This window comes from Haplochromis burtoni, unplaced genomic scaffold (genome assembly GCF_018398535.1).
Source record: "Haplochromis burtoni strain Fernald_Lab_line unplaced genomic scaffold, NCSU_Asbu1 Contig_115, whole genome shotgun sequence".
NCBI lineage: Eukaryota > Metazoa > Chordata > Actinopteri > Cichliformes > Cichlidae > Haplochromis > Haplochromis burtoni.
In genome coordinates, this window is record NW_024582476.1 from 689100 (window position 1) to 715003 (window position 25904).

At 40.8% G+C, this 25904-nt stretch overlaps 1 protein-coding gene across 11 annotated transcripts in view; it reads left to right on the plus strand.

Annotated features, from left to right (window-relative positions):
- The window catches only part of msi2b (musashi RNA-binding protein 2b), a 271166-nt gene that overhangs the window by 221798 nt on the left and 23464 nt on the right, over positions 1-25904 (plus strand). For all 11 annotated transcript variants that reach the window (XM_005928504.2, XM_005928505.2, XM_005928503.2 and 8 more), the window contains exon 10: positions 4084-4158. In XM_005928504.2, the coding sequence (XP_005928566.1) occupies positions 4084-4158 (75 nt within the window). The remainder of the gene's footprint in view (positions 1-4083; positions 4159-25904) is intronic.

Below are 25904 nucleotides of genomic sequence, written 5' to 3' on the forward strand. Positions count from 1 at the left end.
CTCTTGATCTGATAATGTGTAGCTTGCTCATCAGCTCAGAAAAAAACTGCAACGCAACATCACACAGTAGTTGCATGCTCCGCCCACAGTGGCAAAGTCTTACACTTACATATTCAACACAGCTTCTCCAACATGTATTTTTAGATGTTTCATACAGGGTTGAGCATATTAGTTGTTTTCACAGGTGTGCTCCATATTTCAACAATGGCTCATAACAAGACGACAGTCTTTCACACAGGTCAAGTGCCTCTATGCACTTCATTAGTTTAAATATTTACCTATATCACTTCACCTCACATGTCATTGTACTGAATTTAAGCAACCACAAGCTTAATGTAGATTACTTTTAACAACTATCCACCTCAATTACGTCTATGGTCTGGCACACAGGCTGTTGTTGATCAGGGCAAGCCAAAGAATAAACATTGTGTCAGCAAGGGGTGGGGGGAAAGCCATCCACCAGAGCATATCTCAAGTGCTACTGATGTGGGCTGGCCCTGTCCACACACTCCTGGCTGCTTAGGAAACCATGATAACAACAGCAGTCGGTGTCACAGACCACGTGTTCTGCTCCGCACACACTCACACAACAACAACAACAAAAACGACGATGACAACAATGACAACAACACAAAATAGGCCTACTCCGGACACACCGGACCGCTCGGGACACACCCAGCTGTGGGACGCTCACCCACTCGCGCGACAAAACCCAATGAAGGGACGCTCGGGACACACACCCAGGGCGATTTCAAAACCGGACACACCGGACGCTTGGGACCCTTGGGCGATTTAACCAAAACTTCTTTTTCGGGACACTAACCCAGTTATCGCTCCACAAAGCAGCGAACTTCTCAACGCCTCACAAAGTGGCGGAGACTGCACAACGACACGGTTATAGAGTCGGCCTCTTTAAACTTACTTGGTGTTGCTTAGCGTGTAATATCAGCATCGAATCCCGCCGATCGCCATTCATCGAGGAGAAAAGACAGACAGCGAATCCACAGGAACTTCCTGGCTGACGTCAGTCTTTCAGCGTGCCTCTCTCCCCTCGGTGAATGCGATTCCAGGGCTCCGGCTCTCGAAGGACCAATTAATGATAGGTTTGTAGCTTGAACCCATCCGCTGGAACGTTGAAGACAATATAATTACACTGCAAAGCAAGACACAAGTAGGCAAGCTTCTTCATGTTTCTCGTGCACGGGAGAGAACCGGACAGGCGCCGTTCCTTCGCTTGACCCCAGTTGCTCTCGTCCGTTCTCCCGTACACTGTCCTTTTATTGAGGTTACATGAATATGCATAGGTTCATTAACATATGACGTCTTACATAAACACAAAGAGTACCTTGCCTGTGTGTGTGTGTGTGTGTGTGTGTGTGTGTGTGTGTGTGTGTGTGTGTGTGGGACTGCTGATCAAAGGGTCAAACATCCTTGGTCAGGAAGAGGGTAGCCTCCCCCTCACCCTAGATGGTTCATCCTAGATAACACGGTGAGGAAGTCCTGCAGTTCATCTAAACAAAGAGCACTTAGACTAGAACAGACGCAACTACGTTGATCCTGCCGTAAAACAATAAAGACACGGTATGACCTCTCATGCTCCCAAAGTGCTGTCTAATACACACAAAGTTTGCAGACTATCAAGGATCAAAACCTCTACCAATCTACAACTAATTACAAAACTCTAAGCATATATAAGTAAATATTTCTAAGCATAAATGACAATCAACAATACAAACTCTAACAACGATTCTGACTCAAGGATCCAGCGTCGGCCTCAGCTCAGCTGCAGTCCTAAATGCCGTTCCTAGACGAGCGTAATCTGCTGCAGCTGGCAGAGGACGACGAGCGGCAGGTGCGGCTGTCTCTCGAGTAGACCACTTCCGGGTTCGCAGTCTCCTCAGCGAACCCACACCTCCGGAAGCTCACACAGAGACACATGGAGAGACGGAGAGCAAACCAATACAACACACGGAAAACATAAACATAAACATACACTGAAAATGCCTGAGCCCTGGGTCCCTAGACCCAGGCCATGACAGTAGATGTCTTTCTGAAAGTGTTGTTACCGCATTCAAGGATGTGATTTCTCCACTGTTGTCTTCAATTGCATGCACAACACCAATGCAGAGGCTGATTATCTCATTAATTACATCCCCATTGTGTACAACCCTGGATATTGTGGCTCTGAAAAGAGAAACCCTCAAATCACTAGTGCTTGACTCACAAACACAAATCTTCATTTAGCCTGAGAAAAAGATTTTCTTGCTCTTTAAAAAGAAAACAACCTCAGGTCTCTTTTTAAAATTTTTATTCAGGGTTAACAAGGAGTCAGAGCTCTTTTAAGCCAAGCATTCCTGTAATTTTAACTAATGATTTCACAAATTTCTGTACAAATAAAATTGTCATCATCAGAGAAAAAGATAGTCATCCTCAAAACACAAACCATTATTATGGTACTACTTAAACTCTACAATTGATCTCTCTGAGTTAACTTCAATAATTGCTTCCAAACCATCAACATGTCTATTAAACCCTCATTCCTACTATTCCTACCATTAATTAGTGTTTCAATCTTAAATGTGAATAATATATCTCTGTTAATGGGCTGCCTACCACAGGCCTTTATGTTGGCAGTAACTAAACCATTAAATTTAAAAATCTGTCTCCGCATTTTGTGACCCAGAAAGTATAATAAGAGTAAAATTAAAACTAACTAGCTGCCGCCATTGTTGGAAACTGAGCAGGGGTGCGCTGGGCCGCGCTATGAATTCTGGGATAGGTTGGGCCACGAATTATACACCCGGACCCATCCTTCAAATCTGGGGAAATGAAGGCCACATTTGTCGGAGTCTTCGAATTTGGACAGTCTTCGTCGTGTCGCTGTAACGTAATTGGCCTACAAATGCGGGCACAGGAGGATGCGTAGTTGACGTAATCGTGACTAGTCGACTAACTGTGGTAGCCCTATTATGGAGTTCCACAAGGTTTCGTGCTGAAACCACTTCTGTTTACATTATGCATGCTTCCCTTAGCCAGTATGATTAGAAGGCATAGCATGCATTTTTCATTGCTATGCAGATGATACCTAGGTATCCATTAATCCAGATCACACACTACTGCTGGGGGCTTCCCATGATGCTTCTTCAATCACCTCTTTTCATTCTGTGTTTATACACCACTGCATTTAATCATTAGTTATTATTGACTGAGTCAGTCACCTGACTTCAACCCAAAATTAAGCATACATTTCTCTTTGAGAAAGAAAAAACTCTAGCAGAAACTTTTAAGAAAAGGAAGCAATCTAACTCAGTTGCAGTAGAGGCCAAGCAAAGCATTTCAAATTTGGTGAGGTCTGTTGGGTTTCAGATCCAGATACTCCACATTCGCACATTTAGCAAGCTTTGGCAAATGTCTTTGTATCAAAAAACAGTTACTATTCCTATGCCCAGTTTGAAATAGATAACTGCTGCTGTGTTCTTGTCCATCTTTGCTTATTGTTATGTTTTCCATGGACACGCCTTCATAGATTCACTTTATCACTCCAGCCTAAGACATCACCAGTGACAGTTACTATATTCATCATATTGTATGAAAAAGGTTGGGTGGGCATTGCTAACACTAAAATCTTAGAAGCATTAGTTTTGTTTATAAATCCCTTAATGGCAACTTGCCTCATATATCACGCCCTTATTTAATTGATCCTGCAATCATTAGTTGAGCCCTTCAAGTGCCTTAAGTCTTCAGACATTTTTATTATATTTTAATTATACTTTCAAGATCCTTTGAAATGATGATACTCTGTGTTTTTGGCAGATTTAAATAGGGGTTGAATAAAAGTATTATAAATTAAGAAATTGCTTAAAAAATCCTTAATGAGTAATTCATTTTGTTAAACCTCTGCTTTATTTCCTGATTTCTTAATTTCCAATTCATTGTGTTCATGTACAATGGCAAAGTTGAGTCACTGTCAAAATTATGTCACTGTCTGTGCTGTTTTTAACCTCTATTGGTGTCACATGGTATGTAATTGATACAATATTTATATTTATCATCCCTTGTTAATCTGTTTTCTGTCTCTCAAAGGTTACCCTAATATTGTGGCAACGTATGGTCGCGGATACACTGGATTCGCGCCCAGCTACAGCTACCAGTTCCCTGGTAAGTTAATGCTTTCGTAAAATATTGGTGTTGCAGCCGATTTCTGTTTTGCTCTCTCAAGCAGCACAATCAGACACACTTGCACACGCATACACAAAAGATGGTCAGTGTACACGTCAGTCACCAAATAATCTCCAGGGTTATAAGTGTGCTTCGTGTCTGGATTCCTCAACGAAGTTTTGAAAGCTGACATATAGTGAAGTAAATTGCTTACTCCTTTTTATCCCATACTTGAACACCACCATGACCAAATGTCTAAAATGGGAGAAGTTCTTCGTCTTCAGTGGCCCAATGTATGCAAATTCGTCTGTGGAGAAGCGGAAAAATAAGCATCTCTTTTTGTTGGCAGATTTTTAAAATGTGGTCCTTATAATGGAAAATGAATGAAGTCATTTTCTGCATTAAAAGTGTTGACTCAGAGTGCCGGGCACTTTAATGGGACTCCAAATGGCAGGCGTGCAGTTTGGAGGTGAGCAGCTGTACCTGACTGCTGCAAGAAGGGCCAGTGGCTCTGTGGTGCTTCACTTAGACAGGCATCCTGTCAATTTCATGCTTTATTTAGGGACTTTACACATACTTTGTTTGCCATGCCAGACATCATTCCTTCCACTGATAAGACGGAATGAGAAATATCTGACAGCGGCTCAGATCTCTGTAATATCTTTGTGAAATAGATTCAGAAATGGTTAGACAGGAGGTCCAGCTGTGACCACCTGCAGATCAGATATATGCTAGTTTTATACTTGACCACAACACTGTTCCACAGAAGAAAAAGGAATAGCACCTACTTATTAGTGTGAGTGAATATAAAAAGTATACAAATGAGGTCTTCGTTAAGAGTGACTGATTAGACAAAAAATATTATTTAATTCATATAACTGAATGACTCCAACATTTAAAACAATTGCTTTTGTGTATCTTACATGAATCTTAAATACTACCCTTAAAACCATCCTAGCGTGTGTGTGCTAGGTCAACAAAATGAGAGAAATGGGACTGAACGGTAAAGGAATGATGACTATTTTTTCCTTGTAAATAACTCTAGTTAAACATAGATTTTTAAAATGTTTACTATTTACAACAAATTAGGGAATATCACCTTCCCCGAGGCAGAATGTAAGATCCTGTCCATGTTAAACTCAATTTAAAGAGTTTGATAAAGCTGTATGATTAAAACAACCTCCTCTGGGCTCGTTCAACTCTTGACAGGTAATTGGAAATTTTAATGTATGAATCAAGCGTCTTATCCAAATTAAATAACCTCAGGCCAAATATTGACTAGTGTCCTTCCTTACTAAGATGTGGAAAGCATCCTCAATTTAAGATCAAAGGCTTTTTTTCTCACTGTACACTGCCTTGCTGAAACACTCCTATAAATAAATGGTGCTGGGGCCTCGCAGTCTAGATCCAAGAGGCATAAATTGTGAGCAGCATTTCAAGGCTTTTTTTCTTTTTTTTACCCTCAGTAAACCTCAGGGGTCCACTGTTAAGAGTTAAGAGAAGCAGTAAGGAAATTGTTCAATTGTCAAGAAAAAACAGTGATGAAACATTGATTAGTGAAGAAGCACTGAATTAAGTACAACAACTCAATAAGACAGAAACGGAAAAAAAGACAAATCAAAGCTGACAAGTCTGCAGCTGAAACAAGGTTCAAGTGTACAAAACATAACCTAAAATAGAGCTGAAATATACACAGCCTGAGATGGGGAACAGACAACACTCAGTGCAGTCTGTTCAACTCAAAGCAGACACCTGCACCGTGGCTGTTAAACAGTAACTGACACTCCCAATTAATTCCAACATTGATCACAAAGTGCATTCGATATTGATCACATGCACTATGCCTGTGTCTATATTTGTCAGCCGTGACGTGCTTACAGAATAGTTCCATCATAGCATGGGCATCATTACTCTTTAATGCACTTACAAGGATATGCATATTACTGTTACAGATTGCTGATATAAATCAAATTGTACTGTATATGTCAAACATGAGCATGTATCAGAGCACTGCCCCAAAAGGGCAAATTCCAACCTCAAACTGTGGTATTTATTGTTTCTAAGTCCCATTAAGTTCCTGAGCTACAGATGCTTCTCTGGCACAGAAAAAAGTAATGATGTCTAGTTGAGATAAATTGTTATATTTAATGTCAACCATCCAGGTAGGGAAATCCCAAAAAGTTGATTCTGTTCGTCTGGACGTAGTGTTTTCAACTCCAAAGGTTGGACAATTGACTGAAGAAATCCCTTCGATGAGTGAGAAAACTCAAAATGCTACGTCCAGATGAACAGAATCAACTTTTTGGAATGTTATATTTAATATGATAATGAATGTGTCACTTTGGGGATATCCCAGGAAAGCTCTCATGTATGCCACAACTACAGAGAGTGGCGTGATAAATTCATGGCACATCTGCAGACTACAAGATGGATTAATAGAGTTCCTGACAGACTAATGTGACTGTAAAAAGGGCAAAAAGGGAAAAAATTGCAGATCTTGCAGCATCAAAAATGCAAAAAGGCATTTGCAAATGTTTTATGAGGCATAAAATACATTTAGCCTGCAAACAATTCAGCTTGATGAGAAACATCAAATGGAAACAGAAAATTTTTCGGTTATAAAAAAGAGCTAAAGGGTACCTATGGTTCATCAAACATCTGAGGGTTAAAAAAATTAGCCCCAAGTGTCATAATGCTGTTAAACTGATTTACATTCCTTTTATAGTGTGAGATCACAAATTCTGTCACACGTGTCAGATACACATTCAGCTCTGTGGAAGTCCCCCAAAATAAATCTTTGTTCTAAGCATGTTTGTCCCCTTTTTTTTTTAGCTTTTACAAAAACATTTATACCAATAAAAAAAAGTGAGCAGCGTTTGGTAAATATGCTTTCTCTGATGTTTTTTTGTTGGTTTTACAACTATAACCATTTTTTTTTCTGCAATCCTGTAATCACACACTGTTTACCTTGCGGCAGCATAATTTCAACATTATGATTGAACTTCACAATGAACTTAATTTTGGAGACAATGCTGTATACGGGGAGCATAGTGACAATCAAGAAGATAGCGATGTTTGCCTCAGAATTAAAAAGGGTAAGGAGCAACAAAGTGGCCACATTCCAACTAAAAAAACTGTGTTGTGGTTTTTCAGTTTATAAAAGAATTTCTGTATGGTAGTGAATGCAACTACTCAATTGCTTATTATGTTGAAGCATTATATTCTCCAGCTTGTCTGTTGGATGGGTCAGTCTGATGATGACAATGAAGACTTGGGATATTGATCATTGTCTGATTCCACTGTGAAAAAAAATGTAACTTTCATATTGTGGGCTTTTATGATGTCAAATTGATGTCAGGCTGTCATATCAGCATAAGAATATGATGTTACCACTTCCTGTTTGGATGTAAACTTGCCTACTTTAAGATGACGAGCCTGAGTGAGATGGCTGTGTTAGATATTTATCCTGAGCTTAAGGTCTGTTTTCAGCTTCACAGAGGTGGCTGCCTTTTTACCTGACTGGGTCCACGCTGTGCAAGTTACAGCAGTGCAAAGTGTGCATTGAATTTTCTCTCGAATTTACACGCTTGCAGTTTGATTTTAAAAAATTCATAAATGTTTTTAATTTTTCTGCCAATCCATTTTTTACATTGCTGGAATTATAGTAGTAATATATTGACTCAAGTTAATAAAGGATCAGATAATAACATTAACAATTTTCTGCAGTATTACTCTCTTGTCTTGTAGTGTAGTGTGGAATTTTGCAATCTCTGATAATGTCTCTGATTATGGTAGGCGATGGTCAGCTGAGCTATTTTCAGTTCAATTCAGTTTTATTTATATAGCGCCAGATCACAACAACAGTCGCCTCACGGCACTCTATATTGTAAGGCAAAGGCGCCACAATTTTGTGCAGTTGTAGGTGACTACACACAGAAACTAAGAAATTAAAGCAGAAAACAAGGGTTACTGAAAAAAGCTGATAACTACATCACAATTAGCAGACATGTGACCACCTGTCAAGCTCCGGTCAATGGGAAAAAATGACTGGTTACAAGTGGTTACTGGAGCTCACTGGGAAAGTAATGGCTAAAGCCACAGGAGTCCTAGATTACTCCCATTCTTCTGTCTATCCTTCAACCAGAGAAAACGGTCGTAGATTCAAATGAACCACTGTTGACCTGTAGTGAAACTGCAGAAAGTGCGACAGATATCAGAAATGCAGACTGTTTGCTTTCACAGTAAAACTTGAACCTCTTAAAACATGTTGGCTGCAACTTTGAGACACAACTTGTATTAAGCCTGCTTTAAATGTATTAAAGCAGGCTTAATACATTTCAGTTTGTATTGCATTTTCTCTAGTTTTGCTACACCTCGGCTAGTGGTTAGTGAATGTTTGCAGGCAAACATGAAAAATTACAGATTGCCATGGACATCTGGTAGTAACCAGCACTAGGTTACTACCAGATGTCCTACAGTACTAAAACCACAGACCAGTCATTTTCAACAATTGTGTGCACTGTCTCACACACACAAACTCTCAGTTCAACCAAGTCCAAAAATATAATAATCTACAATAGCATTTACTTTTACAATGCATGTTGTTTAGTGGGGCTTCTGGCATTCCTTGCCTTGAACAATCCTCTTCAAATCTGGCTTGTATTCCGTTGTTGCCACTCGAAGCAATTCTTTCACATGGGTGTCAGTCAGAACAGATCGATGCTTTGATTTCACATGTTTTAGGGTAGAAAACACAGACTCGCAGACGTATGTTGACCCAAACATTGACAGTATCTTAAGCGCAGCCCGTTTGACATTGGGGTATTTTTCCATTGGCACACTTTTCCAGAACTCAATGGTCCCTTCCCTTAAAGCAGGTTTCTATTGGTCCTCCTCACAAAGATCGATCATCTCCAACTCAGCCGCAGCTTCATCTGTGACTAGCGGGACTTTCAAACAGCCGGTCTCTGCATTAAATGAGTCAACGAGGAATGTAATCTGTGGTCTTTTCAATTGTAGATCATGGAACCGGGTCACAAAGCTTTCGTGCAAGTTTTCAATCAGCGTTGCATATCTGGCTCTTTGCTTACTCAGGGCAGCGCTGGCGACTTGCCCGCTGGCTTTTAGCAGAGTGGGAAAATACATTAAATCTCCCTTTTGAATATGTGTCTTGAACAGCTTCAATTTGTTGACAAACGCAAACACACTTTGCACCAGGTCAGGCAGCATTTTTAACTTACCCTGCAGGGTCAGGTTCAGTCTGTCCAAGTGACACAGCATGTCGACCAAAAAGGCCAGATCCATAATCCACTTGAGGTCCGAGAGCTCGGGATAGTCCTTGTCCTTCTCTTCCATAAACAGTTTCACGGCATCCAAAAGCTCAAAGAAGCGAGAGAGTACCTGGCCTTTTGACAGCCACCTCACAGTGCAGTGCAGCGGCAGGTCACCTGGAAGCCCTTGGTCCAGCTCAGCGATGAGATTCTTGAATTGCCTGTGGTTAAGCGCATGTGTGCGGATATAGTTGACGATTTCCATCACAGGCTTCATGACGTTATCTAAATTCAATGATTTAGACACGAGTTGCTCCATGTGGATGATGCAGTGGAAATTCCAAAAGTCAGGAATAGTTCGGTCAGCTTTGCACAGCCCCACAAGCCCGTTCACAGATCCCATCATGGCTGGTGCTCCATCCGTGGCTATTGCAGTTAACTTCGTTATGGGCAGATTTGCTTTTTCTAATACAGCCATCATGGTTTCTTTCACATCTATGCCACGGGTTCTGTCTTTTAATGGCACAATATCCAGGAGTTCTTTGATCACACAATCGTTTGACACAGACTGTGCAAATATTGCCAACTGAGGCTTGTCTTGTATATCACAACTCTCATCCATCCAATGCGACACTAAAGTACTCACATGCTTGAAGGTCAGAGTGCAACTGTGATTCAATAACTGTGTTAATGTCCGATATTCTGTGTTCAACGGTGTGGCGGGACAGTTGGACGTCTGATACCATGCGTTTTAATTTGTCGTTTTCAGGAGACAAAATTTCAAAAATGTCACTGAGGCATTTTTTAACGAACTCCCCGTCATTGTATGGCTTTTTAGCCCGTGTAATATTCCAAGCCATCTGATAGGATGCGAGCGTTATGGTCTCTGACCGCTTCGTAAATTTTTGGAAAAACTGTATCTGCTTTTCTGCCTGACTTTTCAAAGTGGCCAACTCGTGCTTGCGAAGTTCAGTCCCTTTTGGAAATTCCTGGTCGATGTTAGCATGGAGTGAGCTAAAGTGGCGCTGAAGATTTGAAGCTTTGAAATGCGCTAATGATGTCTGACATATAAGGCAGAATGGCTTGCCATTGCGTTCAACAAAAAAATATAAACTCTCCCACTCTGTTAAAAACGTCCTGTGTTCATCTTCATATTTTCTTTTTGCTGTGCATTTTTTCCCTGCCATTTTAAAGGCCAACTTGCTCCTACTGGGAAACTTTGCGGTATTTTCATCTCACACACATGGCCATTTGATGAAAATACCATATTGAACTCAAGCGAAGCGAACGCGTACATTTTAAAACAACAACACAAAAAAAACCCACAAAACACAAACACAAACTTTGATATGAACGTAAGAGCCGCATGAAACCAGGCAAAGAGCCGCATGCGGCTCGAGAGCCGCGGGTTGGCCACCTCTGCACTAGGAGGTTTTTGTTAAGCATCTTCTTTGCTACTGAGTTTACCCAGGGAGACCCAGCAACCTCCAAGTACCACTGCCAAGTAGTCGAGGAGCACACATTTTTCCCTTGCAACCGGTGGTTGCATCACATCATATATGCCCGACAAATATCAAACAATGAGTGCCATCTTTGATTTATTTTTCGCTTTGCTTTGAATCCTCCACAAATACTCAGGACACGTCACCAGAAATGGAAAATTGCACCCCTACTTCTAGCTGAAGCTTTAATCAATCCTGTTCTAATATTTGCAGAACTAAAGGTAACTTCCTAAGGAAAAAAAATTAATAGCATACTAAACTCCACTAGTAAATAAACACAAAATCACTGGATTACCCTCACATCCACTGTGTGTGCTGTAATTAGGAAATTATACTTGGTCTCATCCCCCTCCAGCTTACTGGATCTCAGAAACTAGATACAACCAGTGTGTTTATTTGCATTTTAGATGAACCGTCTCTTTAGCAGCTGCTGCACTGTTACTAATCATATGGACTCTATAATAAATACACTGTTATACGGATGTTACAGCATTGGCAGGTTTTTCGGTAACACTTTCAGAAAGCTTTAGCTCACTGTCAGGGTGGTAAGCATCTATGAATGCAGGTATCAATATGAGCATGAGTCAAGGTAGTCAACATGTCAGTCATGCAGCTTCAGTTCATTTTCAGCTTTAGAACCCACACATAGCATCATGTGAAGCCGCAGCTGTAGGAGTATTGTGCATATGCCTGATTGTTACTACAATTTGACATTAAACCAGTTTGAACAGCGGAATAGTATTATTCAGTCTCACCACACATCGCCTCAATGTCATGTTTTTCTTTATATGTTATATTCCTTTTAAAGGTAATTCACTCTGCACTGTGAGTGAATTACTCAGAAGTCCAGCTGTTTTCATTACCACAGAAAACTTGAAAGTGACATTCACTGTAAACACTCTTGTACAGTGTTGCTCTGCTCGCCCTGGACTGCAGCCGGGGTAGGAATCAAAGCAGAAGAAAATCAAACACTGAGCTGGACAGAAATGTTCAGACTTCAGACCTAACATTCATCAGACTGCAAAAAAAACTCAAATGGAAAGGATCTTTGAGTTGAAAATGGGCTACAAAAGACATTAAAGAGTGCACAGACAGCACTGATTTTTTCCCCCAGAAAGCTTTAAAAGATTAAACAAACTAAGCTTTGGTTGATTTTGAGATCATGTTTTGTGATAGAAATAAGTAATGTGTATGTCTTGTTTTGAGAGCGAGGAGAGAAATAAAGAAGCTGTTTTTGTCTTTCTCTTCAGATATCTCCAAGTGTCTGTGCCATTGTTTTTTTTGGTTGTTTTTTTTTTAATTCATCTGATTAGCTGATACAAAGCACATTGTGATTACTTGGGGAAATCGGCCCTGCAGTAGGATAGTTTATATTTCATGTTTTCTAAAATAGACTGCCATTTTCTCCCATTTAACAGCCAAAATGCAGCCGTATGGCTAAACAGACAAAGCGGGAGCTGACAAGGCATGAGGGACGCTACTGTACATTATTCTCCTTTTTATGCAACAGTCTAATTAGCATTAGCTTGCTGATAAATGTGCTATTGTATTATTCAGCTTGCAGCGCCCTGGGGAACGATCCCAAGATGTGCCGCATTTTAACCAGGTGTCTAGTTCGGATGAGCTCACGTGATTGAGAAATTTGAAAGGACTATCCAGTTTGATCACAGCCTTACAGTACATCGAACTGTTCTTTACTTGTCGATTGTTCTAGACTAACACGGGATGTAACGATGAAAGATCCTTGTGTTTACTGTGGATAATAAAAATGCAAATGCCAGAAAGAGAATGTTTTTTAGCAATAAGCACAAGCTTATGCTCTGTAATTTATGTACAGGACAGTTTCTGCCAGCAGTGCAAGCATATATAGAAAAGAAATTATAAAGAGTTTTAAGAATGTAGTACACTGCATTCATGAGGAAAAATGTAATTAAAAAGGAGAATGTATTGTGTGTGTGTATTATGCGTGTGAATAAGCCGTAGAAGCGAGCATCAAAAGCAGGGATACACCCCTCATACATTCATATTGTACTTTCTATTGTTAACCAGTCTTGTATCGGTTCCTTTTATTACATGGACGTGAATGCGGAGTTGAACGCACACACAGACATGCAGATATGTGGTATTCATACAAAGACGGAGATTTGGGAGCTGTGTATGAAGGGAAAAGGCGGAGGTGGAGAGACTTAACCCGGAGCTTCTCTTCACTCTACCATCTTCCTGTGCGACTCGCTGCCTCCACAGCCGTGCCCTCAGAGCCTCCCATGGCATAAATGACCATTATGGCTCCATTAGGGCCGCTACTAGGAGGTCATTATGCTACACCGAAAAACCAGGGATGAAGATGTTAGTGGGGTCCCATCAGACTGAGTGAGTGAAAGGCATAACACTCAGTCATCCAACTATTTCAGATGTCATGACAGACAAACAGCAATTCAGGTCCAGTGAGTCAGCCTCTTAAGTACTAAAAGAACAGAGGAAAGGGATAATTAAGGAGGGGAGAGGGCAGGGGTAAGTGCGGCAAGGGTACACTGAGGACAGAGGGGTGGGTAATTTGGGGTTATTTACCAGTTACCTTAAACCTACTGTAGTGAACTTTTGTCTCCCCCTTCTGGCAGTGAGAGTGATTATGCAAACTTTATTGCCGTATACTTATGGCATAGGATTGAAGCGATGAGAAGCCACACCAGTGGGAATCTGTGTTTGGCCTTGCTATCGATTTGTTTATTTATGTATTTTTAACAAGCCTTTTCTTTTTGTCAGGAACATCAGAAACATATCTTGAGCTCTTTTCAACCTCAAGCTCCACCATACTCCTAATCACTGTTGCCCACTTCACTTCATTGCTACAGTGGTTATTGTCTTTAGCTCTGGGATATCAGTCATTGTCAATAGTTGTCTGGGACTGTGGTTTTAATCAGCCTATTAAAGGGCCATGTGTTTGTATTTCATACATGTAAAAGGCTGTTTCTAAGAAGGTACTGCATTTTGTGTCTATTTTTCACAACTCTGGGGTTTGCGTGGGCTTTTGGTATTGGTTTGCTGCAGTTGGTGGATCGGTTTTCCATCTGTTTCACAATGTCTTGTTTCCATATCCCTTCATTGTCACACGCTTCATCTTTGTCAGACCTCATCCCTGATGTGTGATAGCACTGCGGTAGCCTCCATCCCTCTCCATCTCCACCAACCAGCCATGCCTGAGACAGAACAGCAAACTCCATCGTATACCTGACAGAAAATGTCATTTCAAACGCCGTAGAACAGCATGGAGCAAATTTCTCTTTCTGTGCGGAAGGAAACAGTACTTGGCCCAGCAGGTGCTTCTGGGTTCCACAGCTTCTCTTGTTACGTTGAATATGTAAATCTTTCAAGATGGCCTCATATATATATAGATATATATTCATCTTGGATTGTACTACATATGTAGTGAAATAGATTGGACAAACAAAACCAATTTAATCGGATACGGATTTTTTAGGAACTCATGGACCCAAAGAGACATTAGTGTGTTTCTATACAACCGTAAACGGGGGGGGGCTGCACTTATGACCTTCCTTTTCCTGTAGGAAAACAATACAAAGGTACAGCAGCTGCAGCAGGTGGCACATAGGGAAAGAGAACTGCTGACCTGTGCAACTGGTATGATAGAGGGTGCTTCTGAAGGATGAATGCTCCCATAATCTAGAGCAGGGCCAAGCAAGCTTATGAAAAAAAATGCACACCAGGCCATTGGCCTGAATCACCAGCTAGCTTCCCCGGGTTTAGCAACTGTCTGCTGCAGGGTGATAGAAAAGATATATAGAGCTGTGAACCTTTGAAGCACACCTGATATGCTGGCACAGAAGAGGTAAGGGGCTATTTGGTGATGTAGTTGCATCCTTTGTATACTTCAGATCAATGAGGTCTTAGAGAGAAATGGGAAGATGTGTTTGCCCCTTGTATCTGTGGTTTCATCTCTAAATCTAAATTTTAAGTAATATAGAATATATTTTGAAATGCTACGCAAGACGATGTCTGATAAGAGAAGGTCAGGTCTGTGGTGTGATTGATCAGTCAAACCTTTTTTTTTTCCTGCAGCGTTTTTCATGCAGGTAAGTGATATTCAGAGTGTATTATATGTGAATGACAAGCTGTTAATGTAAAGAATACGACAATCTCAGACTAATGCACCCAAGACTAAACACACAAAAGGTTTAATAGCCCAATGTGGGTAAAGCGAGGACACCATTGCCTTGTGTCTTGTATCCCAACCATTTACAATATTGACAACTTTTTTCTTTCAAACTTTCTTTGCCGTTAAACTCTTGTTTTTCTGGCTGCAGCTAATGTTTGTGTATGTGTGTGAATGCTAATAAAGATTTGGATACATTGCAGACTCATTATGAACAGAAAGCCCTCTTAAGTTTTCATACATCTTAAATTCCCATTTTTGCACACATCTTGGCTACGATACTGAAGCAGGTGGGAGGAATCACTAGCCTGAGGCTGATGTGGAGCTTACATGTGTCATGGGTACATGCAACATTGTCCTCCACAAGATCGATCCCCACTGCTTGTGTTTTTACTGCACTCGTGAGACAGCGGTACACACAGCAGTGTATCAGTAGACCAGGATTCTATTGAACTAGAATTGCACAGCAGATTGCTCCTCAGATCTTGTGACCATTTCTCTACAAGCCGGGTGAGCTGTGACCCCAGCAAGTGGTCCCACAGGCCAGAGTGAGTGCTACAGGGCTGGAAGCAGATGGCCCTCCTGATGCCACACTGACTCACAGATTGGCTTTAATTGCCAAGGCTGATCATTAGCCCAATAGGTCTGCGTAAGCCGGGGCACTCCATGAGTCGCAGGACTTAAAATAGGGCCCGGCGACGAGTGTTGTGATCTCATACACTTGAACGATCATGCACGACATATTCTGCTCCTGTGCACTCAAACTCTCAGACGCACACACAGAAGCATACAACAGACACAATTGAAAGCTCTTCAAGGCTGCATATCGGGGCAAGGGAGGTGGAGGGACAACCAGGGGCCTCTCTCTGGTTTTCTGTCTGCTTCTCTGACTCACTGTCTCCACAACAGTGCTGACTGCACATTCACACACACATACACACACACACACCATCACACATACAGACTCTCTGAGCTCCACAGGCCACGACTCCATTCCCAATGACAGCAGTTAGTGCACTGCTGTGACGTCAGTGAACAGCACTGTATGTCACGCCCTGCCTACTTCTATGTGTGGAGTCATAAAGCCGGACTGCTCCCACATCAGCTTTGTTTTCCATTACCCACTTTCTGTTTCATGTACATGTGCTTTGCTGTCAGAGGTAGACACCATCGAATGCATCCATCAGGTGTAGCAGCACATTACCAAGTGGTCCTCCTGCATGCCCTGAGCACAGAGGAGGACCAGTGGGGTTTTTTGGTTTGTTTTTTTGGTTTATTGTTGTTTGGCAGTGTGGTTTTACTTTCCTGTGTAGATAAAGGGATGCTGACAGATTACATCAGATGCTCACATGCAGACAGATCATAGGTCACATGCACACACACGTGTTTCCAAGAGTATGTGGGCATCTGTCTCTGCGGAACCAGCAACCGCACTCTCACAGAGGCAAAGCTGAAAGGCTAGCTATTTCCTGAAAGTGGAAAAGAAGCCTCACCTCATTTGCCCAGGCCTTAACTCACCCTAGGATAGCAGACGCATCCTCACACACTGAAGCAGGCAAACAGTCTGCCACAGAGACCCATAGACTAGGTTCCTGCGGTGGGGAAGATGAGGTGCTGTAACAGGCAGAGTGGCAACTCTAAAGCTCATTATGTCTCGGCTGTTATGCTGCTGGTCTTGAAATGAAACTCGAGCTGTCCTGCCTCGTACATGGATGCCACCTTCGGACGCTGCTGGAGACCAGCAACAGAACAGAAAAAGACCACAGACCTGGATGCAAACTGAGGAGTACAATATGTGTGTCTCTGAGACCATGCTCTCTTTCTACTTCCTGTTGTTTTGATGCCACCCACTGTTTGAGAGCTCCAGCGCATTGGTACTTGCTAGGACTCTACCCAGCTGTCTCCACCTTTTCCTCCATCTTTCCATCGTTCCCTCTTGCTGACTGGGCTAATAGCTCTCCAGTGGCTCAGTACTGCTCGTTTCCTAATGGATGGCTATACTTTATGCAGTATACATGAAGTATAATATGCTTATAACAGTGCATACAGCCCTGCAAACATTGTTTGCTTCTGCAGTGATCAAGTGATAGTGTTGCAGCCCTATTTTTGGGTCATGCCACATTTTACCCTACTTGCCCCTGGTATCTGGAGCAGTGCTAGATTGTGTAACCATGGAGCTGGCCAAAAATATAATCAGTCTGCAAAAGCTCGGTTTTTAAAATCATGTTTACATATTATATCACATATTATCCTTTTATCCTTTAAATGAATTATCACTGAGAAGGCGAGTTTGACTGTACGAGATATGGTGAAGCATAGTTCAAATCCACCAACACATATTTAACTTGAATGATAAAATGACACGCAGTGCACTCTCTTTCATTTGAGAAAACCTGAAATTACCCCCCTTCATCATTCATCTGTCCGGTTCAGTACCACCCCCAGAACTGGGAGATGGGCATTAAAATGCATAAAAAATTAAGGCTGTTTACTTGGACACTAATGAGAGGAGGCTTAAGTAGTCTAGTTTAATTAGTATGATTGGCTCCACGGGGACCACACAGGCAGGGCCATAACAACTGATTCACTTGGAGCTCACAGGACCTTTTCATACACTCTAAGTGTCAGAACTGATGTCAGAGGAGATTGGACTGCAGAGACATGTTGCCTTTACTGATCCTAGGTTGGAAAGGAGCACTGCAGTTAAATGCACTGAAGCAGACCATTACATAAGCACTACTGCAAGGTCAGACATCTGTGTCCTCCCTGTCTGTCTCTCTCTATTTAAGTCACTATCCTAAACTGCCTTGGTATTAAGGTTGTGAACCGAAAACCCTGTCTCATTCTGAAAACCAGTTTCACAATTTCCTCGACCAAATGGATTTAAATGTCTCTGCCTTATCTATCCTGGCAGATTTCTCTTCTGTTTTTTGAAATGCATTGTTTCTGTCCCTTATTGTTTCATTCTCCAGTGCTTCATCTTTAACTGCTGCAGGTGTGTGAGTGACTGGGAGTTATATTGAGGCTTGTGTGGAAGCCCAATGTGTTTATATCAGTTGTGCAGCATAGGAGCAGTTTCCTTTATGCTGAAGTGCACGGGAAGTAGTACAAAGAAGAGGTCGAAAGTGCGGCTACACTTCAATAAAGAGCCTAGTTTGTCCTCTTTGATGCTATGCTGCCATGCACTTCAGCTACAAAGAAACAGCACTCTTGTCACTGAGAGCTAAAAGACTAGAAGTAGAAGACTCTGAGCTCTTCCTGAGCTCACGGCATAACATCACATTGCAATGTCACAATCACTCACACACCGTTGTACAGCTGCATCAGTTTCTTCTGCTTTTAATTTATGAATGATTTCTAAATATGTAAAGCTGTAGGTGTGCAATGTGGATAGTGGGCAGTTTTGACAGACGGCTGCATGGGTACGGACACTCCTCTTCAGCTGGAAGGCTTCGGATTGAGCCCCCTTGGCAGCAGGAATCCACCCTACTGAAGTGTCCTTGAGCAAATCACTTAGACACTGCTAGCACAAGTAGGCTAGTCTGTAGCACACCCGTTCCTCACCTCTGACCTTCTCATGAAGAGCAGTAATTTCCTAACAGAAAGATACATTATATGTTTACCACTGCTCTCCTGAGATTGCAGATTTGTCTTTTCAGTGCGTTATGAATTAAAAGATGTTGGGTTCTAAATTATTTTAGATTGTTTTTGTTTCAGGTGGCAGAGAAGATGTGATTTAGTAATGACTAACAGAATCTGAGATTTTTATTTATTTTGGGTTTTTTTTTATTGCTTTGCCTCTGAAAGATTACCCAGATTAAATTTTAACACATATGCATCTCCTCTCGGGCCTCATCATTTGGTCAAAAGACAAAAGATACGTGTGCAATTACCAGCGTAAAGCCAGGCTTTGCTGAGGTCTGGGTTCACTCCTCTTCTCTCATTGACTCTTTCTTTCCCTATCAGATGCCATCATTGGCAAAGGATCAGTGTGCCAAATTGTTTCATTACTTACAGAAATCATTACCTTTGGTTTAAAAAAGAAAGTAAGAGGGAAACACAAACGCAGATATACTGACCTGCACATACGCAGATGTATAAATGAAGTCAGGTGTGACTATATGACAGAGCAATTGACTGTTCTTGTACTGTAGAGATGTGGGCAGTCTTGGTGTTGTAGAGCCTATGTATTGCTGCTGTCTGCAGTGAAGAAGTGCAGGCTTTATGTATGTATATGCTGAATGCCTGTGGTATTGTGTATATCCATTTTTAAATCCTCTCTAAAGCATATCATTCAGTGCTGTGTTGCAACTCATTTTTCCCCTTTGGAGGAGGCACCGGACTATCCTGTCATCACTCTCTTTTATTGTCATAACTGTGCACTCTCAAAAATAAATTACCTCATTGTACCACTTGACAGGCGGTGCTTATTTTGTACCCTGTGGTTTTTACTTTACAGAGAGCAGTCTGTTTCCAAAATCTGACCTTTAAAAAAAAGGTTCAAAACTGGGTCATACTGACCACGCAATGCTGTATCTATTTAAGATCTGCAGCCAACTTGGAATCACCAAGACCTGAGGAAACTTCAAATCCAACATTTCTAATCTCTGCACCACATTGCAGAATTACAAAATTGTCAAAATGTGTTCAAATATTTAAACCATTTATTTTTTATGTGACTGACTGACTGTTCTCCCAATTTTATACCTTTAAATCTTTTAGACACTGTGAATGCATGCACCTACTTTGGAAAATGTGTCATTTTGTGAACATCAGGAAAAGTACACAGTAAAGTCTAACTGCTTATATTATATTATGATATCAGCTGTTTGATGATCTGTCATTACTGGCATTTGTATAGTGACTGAAACACTTAAACAGTGCATGAATGCATCACACGATTAAAATCCACTTATAGTCAATCCTATGCCAGAGTGTAACTCCAGTTGCTTTTGACGATAAGGATTTGAGCCTATAGATGCACACTGCTATTTTTAACATGTCACCTCTTACTTTAATATTGTTTTATTGAGCTGGCTCCATAATAGACTAAACAAAGCTGGATGCAGCTATACTATGTGGCACCGGTGCAAGATTCGCTTCCCTGCATTTAGTTTGTAAACATGAATTTTGAATCGTTAAATTCAGCTGAGATATTTGATTTTGAAAACTTGTTTTTTTAGAATATGTCTTTTATTGATGCTGTAGGCTTTTTATAGCCTAGTTTTGCCAGGCAAATGAGCAAATGTGAATTATTCTGGGACCTCTCAGTTCTGTTTCACTTTCCAAAATGACTCTGGGTGGGTAGACTGAAACCAACCAAGGCAACATAACTTGTGATATACCGCTTATCAAGAGAAAAATATAAACAGACAACAATTGGCAACAAATGCTGGGACTGTACTCTGCCAGAGCGAACAAAGTACCAGTAATATTTGCAGACTGCCATTTGAAAAAATGTCATTTTATTAAGCTTTCACACTAGACTATCTGTTACAAATCAGCTGATCCAAGAAAATGTTACTAGATACTAAGATACTAGCCTGTAGACCTAAGGGAAATAGCTGTAGGGAAATAACAGATGGAAGGAATAAGGCATTATAAGACAATAAGGCAAGAAACTCTGTCACTGTCTGTGTAACTATTTCTCCATCCATCCAATATCCCATCAAGTTTCCTAACCACTTATCTGGCTTAGGGTTCGATGGAGCATCATCTAAGTGATTATTTACCTGTTTAATTCTTTCATCCTGTAACGATTCTGTTTGAAACCTTCGTCGTGGAGCTCTGTGTTCTCCTTTGTCCTTTGTGGCGCATGCACCGATTCCAAGCATTGAAAGACACCAGACATAAACACGGCGAGATTAATTTGAATGACTGACATGCAACCCAGCTCTGTTAATCAAGTTATGCTTACTCTGATTAGGACTTTAATGTGAGTAAGATAACCTGGTTAAGGTGTTTACATGAGAGTTGCAATAATATGTGTATTGCATTAGTCTGGTTATAATTGAATTACTTGTGTGCATGTAAATGCTCTTTCTCTCTGTCTCTCTGGCTCATTTCCAGACCCTAGCCTCTGCATTGTAAGCGAGGGGAACTCTCTGTGTGTACTGTAGGTCTCCTCTGATCAGAGGAGAGGTGAGACGTGAGCATGTGTGCAGCAGTTCATATGAAAGCCACCTGGCTCTCTCCAGCTCTGTGATTTATGCCTTTGATAACAACAACCCAGAGATGCTTTCAACAACAACAAAGTCACACTGACGGATGACAACAATAGGACACTTGTCAGTCTGGAGATGAAAAGATGTCTTGCTAGGTGGCTGTCTCTTTGGTAACTTTGATAAATATTTTCTTTCTTTTTGTTTTGTTTATTTGTCTCTATATGTTTCTCTATATCTTATCAAATGTTATTGATGAAGCAAAATGTGTAGTGGAGTCAGTTTTCCATTTCTGACAGAATGCCTCCCTCAACCCATGACAAGGCAGCCGTGTGCTTCACTGGCCCTGCTACAACTTCTGTTGTACTTCTTAGTGTCTTACAGTGAACTTCTTATAGCTCATTTACAATTTCCTTTTCTTTATTTTGCAATGAATTTGCTAAGATCTCTTCCATGAGTCATCCTTTTTATTATTAAGACATAGGTGTCAAACTCTGGCCCGCGGGCCAAATTTGGCCCGCAGCCTAATTACAAATTATTATTAGAGCTGGCCTACTGGTATTATACAGCTAATATATATATATTGTTTAGTATTAAGCGTTGTTTGTTCCATATTTAGTTTTTCAGCAAAGTTTGAGTCCATAAGGAGAGATTCATTCTTAAATCTGGAGGAAGATTTTTTTTTTTCAATAAATATTAATGTTAGCCCGCGACTTTGTTCCAGTTTTGAATTTTGGCCCACTGTGTATTTGAGTTTGACACCCCTGATTTAAGACATACAAACTACTGAGCAGTGTAGACCCCTCTATGCAAAGCAGCGCTGAGCATCAGCTAAACCAAATTTATTCTGAATAAACTAAATAAAAAAACTCAACAACACTCAAATGATGCAAATGCAATTCAGAAACATAACCAGAAGGCCACTCTGAGCCCATCTGCCACCAAAACGCTTATACCCAGTTTCACAGAAGAAAATGATCAGGCTTCACCAGGCTTTCTTTGGCCATGTTACACCTCTCCTCCATGTGTCCATAACATGTGATTGTTTGTTTGCTTAGGTAATTACAAAATCAGGTTAGTTTTGATGAGAATCAGCATCAATCAAAAAGGAAGTTCAACCTAAAATTACAGAGACACACATTCTTCATCTACTTTCTTTACTCCAAATCTGTTGAACGGTTTACATTTACGCTTCAAATGTAGAAATATTCTCCTAAATTTCGCCCAACTTTACAGCAGATCAATTTTAGATTAAAGTGCAGATGAAAATTGCTGCTTTCAGCTATTTTTTAAATTTATTCTTATTATTTATTTAATATATTATTATTGTTTTATAATTATTTAGCCTCTTGTTTTCTGGGTTGTTACTTCTTCACCTCTGTTTGAATTATGGACATGTCCTTAATGCAACTTAATATTTTGATTTATTTGTAAGATTTCCTTGAACTTTGAAGCGACCCATAATTTCTTTATATTTTGGATTAGAAAGGCCATACTTTCATCTAGTTTTTCCTTTTTTAGTGCTCTGCAGGCTTTTTGAAGTAGTTTCAAAGTTGTTCTTTGAATATTGGCTGCTTTTTAAATCATTTTCAGTCCTGGCCTCGTACCTTAGAGGGGAATATTTTTTCAAGCTGTTTTTTAACCTTTCAACCATACAGAGTGTGTTCTACCAGCGTTAACTTGATAAATGTGTGTGGGTGTGTAACTTATCAGCTATCACTCATCAACCTCATGGTTATTGAAGCACTACCAAAAAAGTAGTCTATACTACTGTGTGAATTCCATAAATTTAAGGTTTTCCTACTTGTTTAAACCCGATGTGTGAAAAAGGAATCCACTGTGATGCTAATGATAGTCTGCGCTCTCGTACCTGTTTGTAAAAGTTGGTTTTGGCCTTAAAATTAATGCAGCAATTTATCAGAGATGTGCAGCGCGGAAGGAGAGTTAAAGCATACAGGTGGTTCACACCAGGCAATTTACTGCATTTTAAAATGATGCAATCCATACATTACTAAAACTACTGTTAAGACATATATTGTATTTTAATGTATATAATGTAATGTATTTTTGGCCTTCTTAAGTGGCAATTAATCAATAATTGAATATTTTGAAAAGGAAGATTGTTTTTTTAATTTGCATGAGATTTTTTTTCTTGTTAAACCTTCACTTTATTAACACTAAATCAAATGTGTCATTTTATTGCTCTGTTTCTGTATTTACCTAAATGAGGAGATTTATGGGGGGTTTTTTCAAACCAGAATTCCATGAAAATGAATGGCACACCAGAGTCCTGGCCTTATGTCTCCCTCTATTTCTCATTATCTTTGTCCTTTCCTCTCTTTGTCTTCTACTGATGTGTGCTGGTATTCTCGGTTCATCTGTCTCACTCGTCAGCGCTCTTCGCTGTTCATCTGTCTTACTCCTTCTGTCTGCCCTCCGAAATCGGCTGTAGCAGGCTGAAAGCCTTGTTCGCCGGCCCCTTTTGTCGAACCAAGCTACTGCGTTAAGCATCTTAGCATGAAAAGTCTGCTAGCCAGCGAGCTAATCCTGGTTAGCTGCTTGTCTAATCCCAAATTTAATGTTAAAATCTTGAAAACACTGATGCAGAGCAATACTAACACTTTCTAAAGAGACCATGTTTATATATTGTATTGACAGCATTTTAGATTTCCACTTAAAAATTAAGTTATAGTGTTGTTGGTTTTAATAGTTTTCAGTTTCATAAAGATTTTAAAGTTTGAGCATATTTGATCCATATCCATAGAAGCATCCTCCGTCCCTGGGTTCCTCCTGTGCATTAGTCAGTTGACACTCTTCTTATAGGAGAAATGAGGAGAGTGCTCTGTGACTGATGGAGCTGCTTTGTCAATGACAGGGGAGCTGCTGCTGGCAGTTTTGGGCCAAAGAACAGTGCAGATTACATTAACATCAGTCAAGCTGTTGTCAGACTAGTAGGACATAAATAGGACCTTATTGATGCATAATGCAACAACTTTTCATTGTGACGTTCTCTGAGTAATGGGTTCAGAAAGTGAGTCTGTGGCAAGAAAGGCAGTGTGCCAGAAAAGATCTGCAGAGATGTATCAGAAATGGCGCATTGGTTAAGTCGAGATCAAGTCGAAAAAAGAGTATTGTCTGGATAGATCGATATTTAAGAGTCAGCATGAATCAACTGACTTAGGGTCAGCTTGAAAACATGGCAACATCAGGCAAAAAGAGGCACATCAGTGTTTTTAGTAGTGGCGAGAATTAATTTTACTAACCACTTCTCCTAATTTTTTTCTCCTTTGCTGGATATCATATTACTGTTAAAGGGCTTTGACAGTTTGTAATAGAAAAAACAAAACTGTTGACCCAGACTCCAACAAGCAAAAATCCCAGAAATCCTTGACAGAAAAATTGCACTGTGCAGTTTGATCACCGCTGACACTGCCCCTACTGCGCCTCTCCACCTACTTCAGTACAGTCAACTTCACAGAGACTCACAAAATACAGGTGCAGCTAGAAGAGGAGCTGCCGTGCACCCAAGAAAAATGCCACTTCATAGACATAAAGTAGTAAAGTATAGTGCTCTGGATCCACGTTTTGCACCTTCAGCATAGATCCAATGATGTGACGTATTTGATATGGTATTCTGTTTACTGAGTTCCTTTAACCAAAAGTTCATTTTATGCAGTGAATGATATGTTTACATGCTGTATATCATGGTGGCAGTTCAAGCAGAAGAAATTATTAGAAGTTAATGTGAAAGTTCTAAAGGAAAGACTTGCATGGTCAGGTAAGACTTTAAGTTAGCATTACTACAGAGAATAATAACTAAGGAGTTTTGACAAACTGTAGTTGTACATATAAATATTTGAGACCATGCAATCCTTTTGTTTAGCAAGAGCCAGCGTCTGGCAGTTTTGAAAGTCCTCATCTTTCTTTAGGTCTAATCTTTCTTCCTTCTCGAGGAAGCATTCTCGAGGAAGGCTGAATTTCTGTGAGGAGCGAAAGCTGAGGACAGTTCCCTGGAGTCCGGACACCAAGGCCCCCGGGCCTCCACAGCTCATAAACAGATGTGTCCTTGTCCCCAGCCAAGCGCAGCCACTCAAGTGGCAAAGCAGGGGCCCAATAATTGTGAAGAATAGAAAGCTAAATATTGGCTTTATCTCCTCAGTAATAAAAGGGCCATGAAATTGATTTAATGCTGCAGCGCTTCTCTTGGGTGGCTTCTTACAGCGTGAGCACAAAACAATGAGCAGCAGCCATCTATTAATTAACCCACCTAATCCTGCAAAGTTAATCTCTCACCACAACTTTGCCCGCAACTAACTTCCAAGCCAGTGGGTCTATTGGGGGTGTCATGACAATGGCAGTGAGGGGAAGATAGATTCAGCACTTAGGAAAAAGGGAGCGAGAGAGAAAGAGGTGGAGAGTGCACTGTTGTGCACATCAACCATGAGGGACATTGTAAGTGGAAATTCAGGGGTGCATGGCCGTCATTAGCATAGCTTCAGAGTCGATTTGTGTTTTAGTGAAAAGAGGCGGAGATTAGCTCTTGGAGTCGTTTTCAGGTGTGCTGCGGCTGCAGTAGCGTAGGCGGGGTGGATTTAAGTTGCCTTTTTTGTTGTCTTTTGTGTGTCCTTTTTCTCCTTTCACC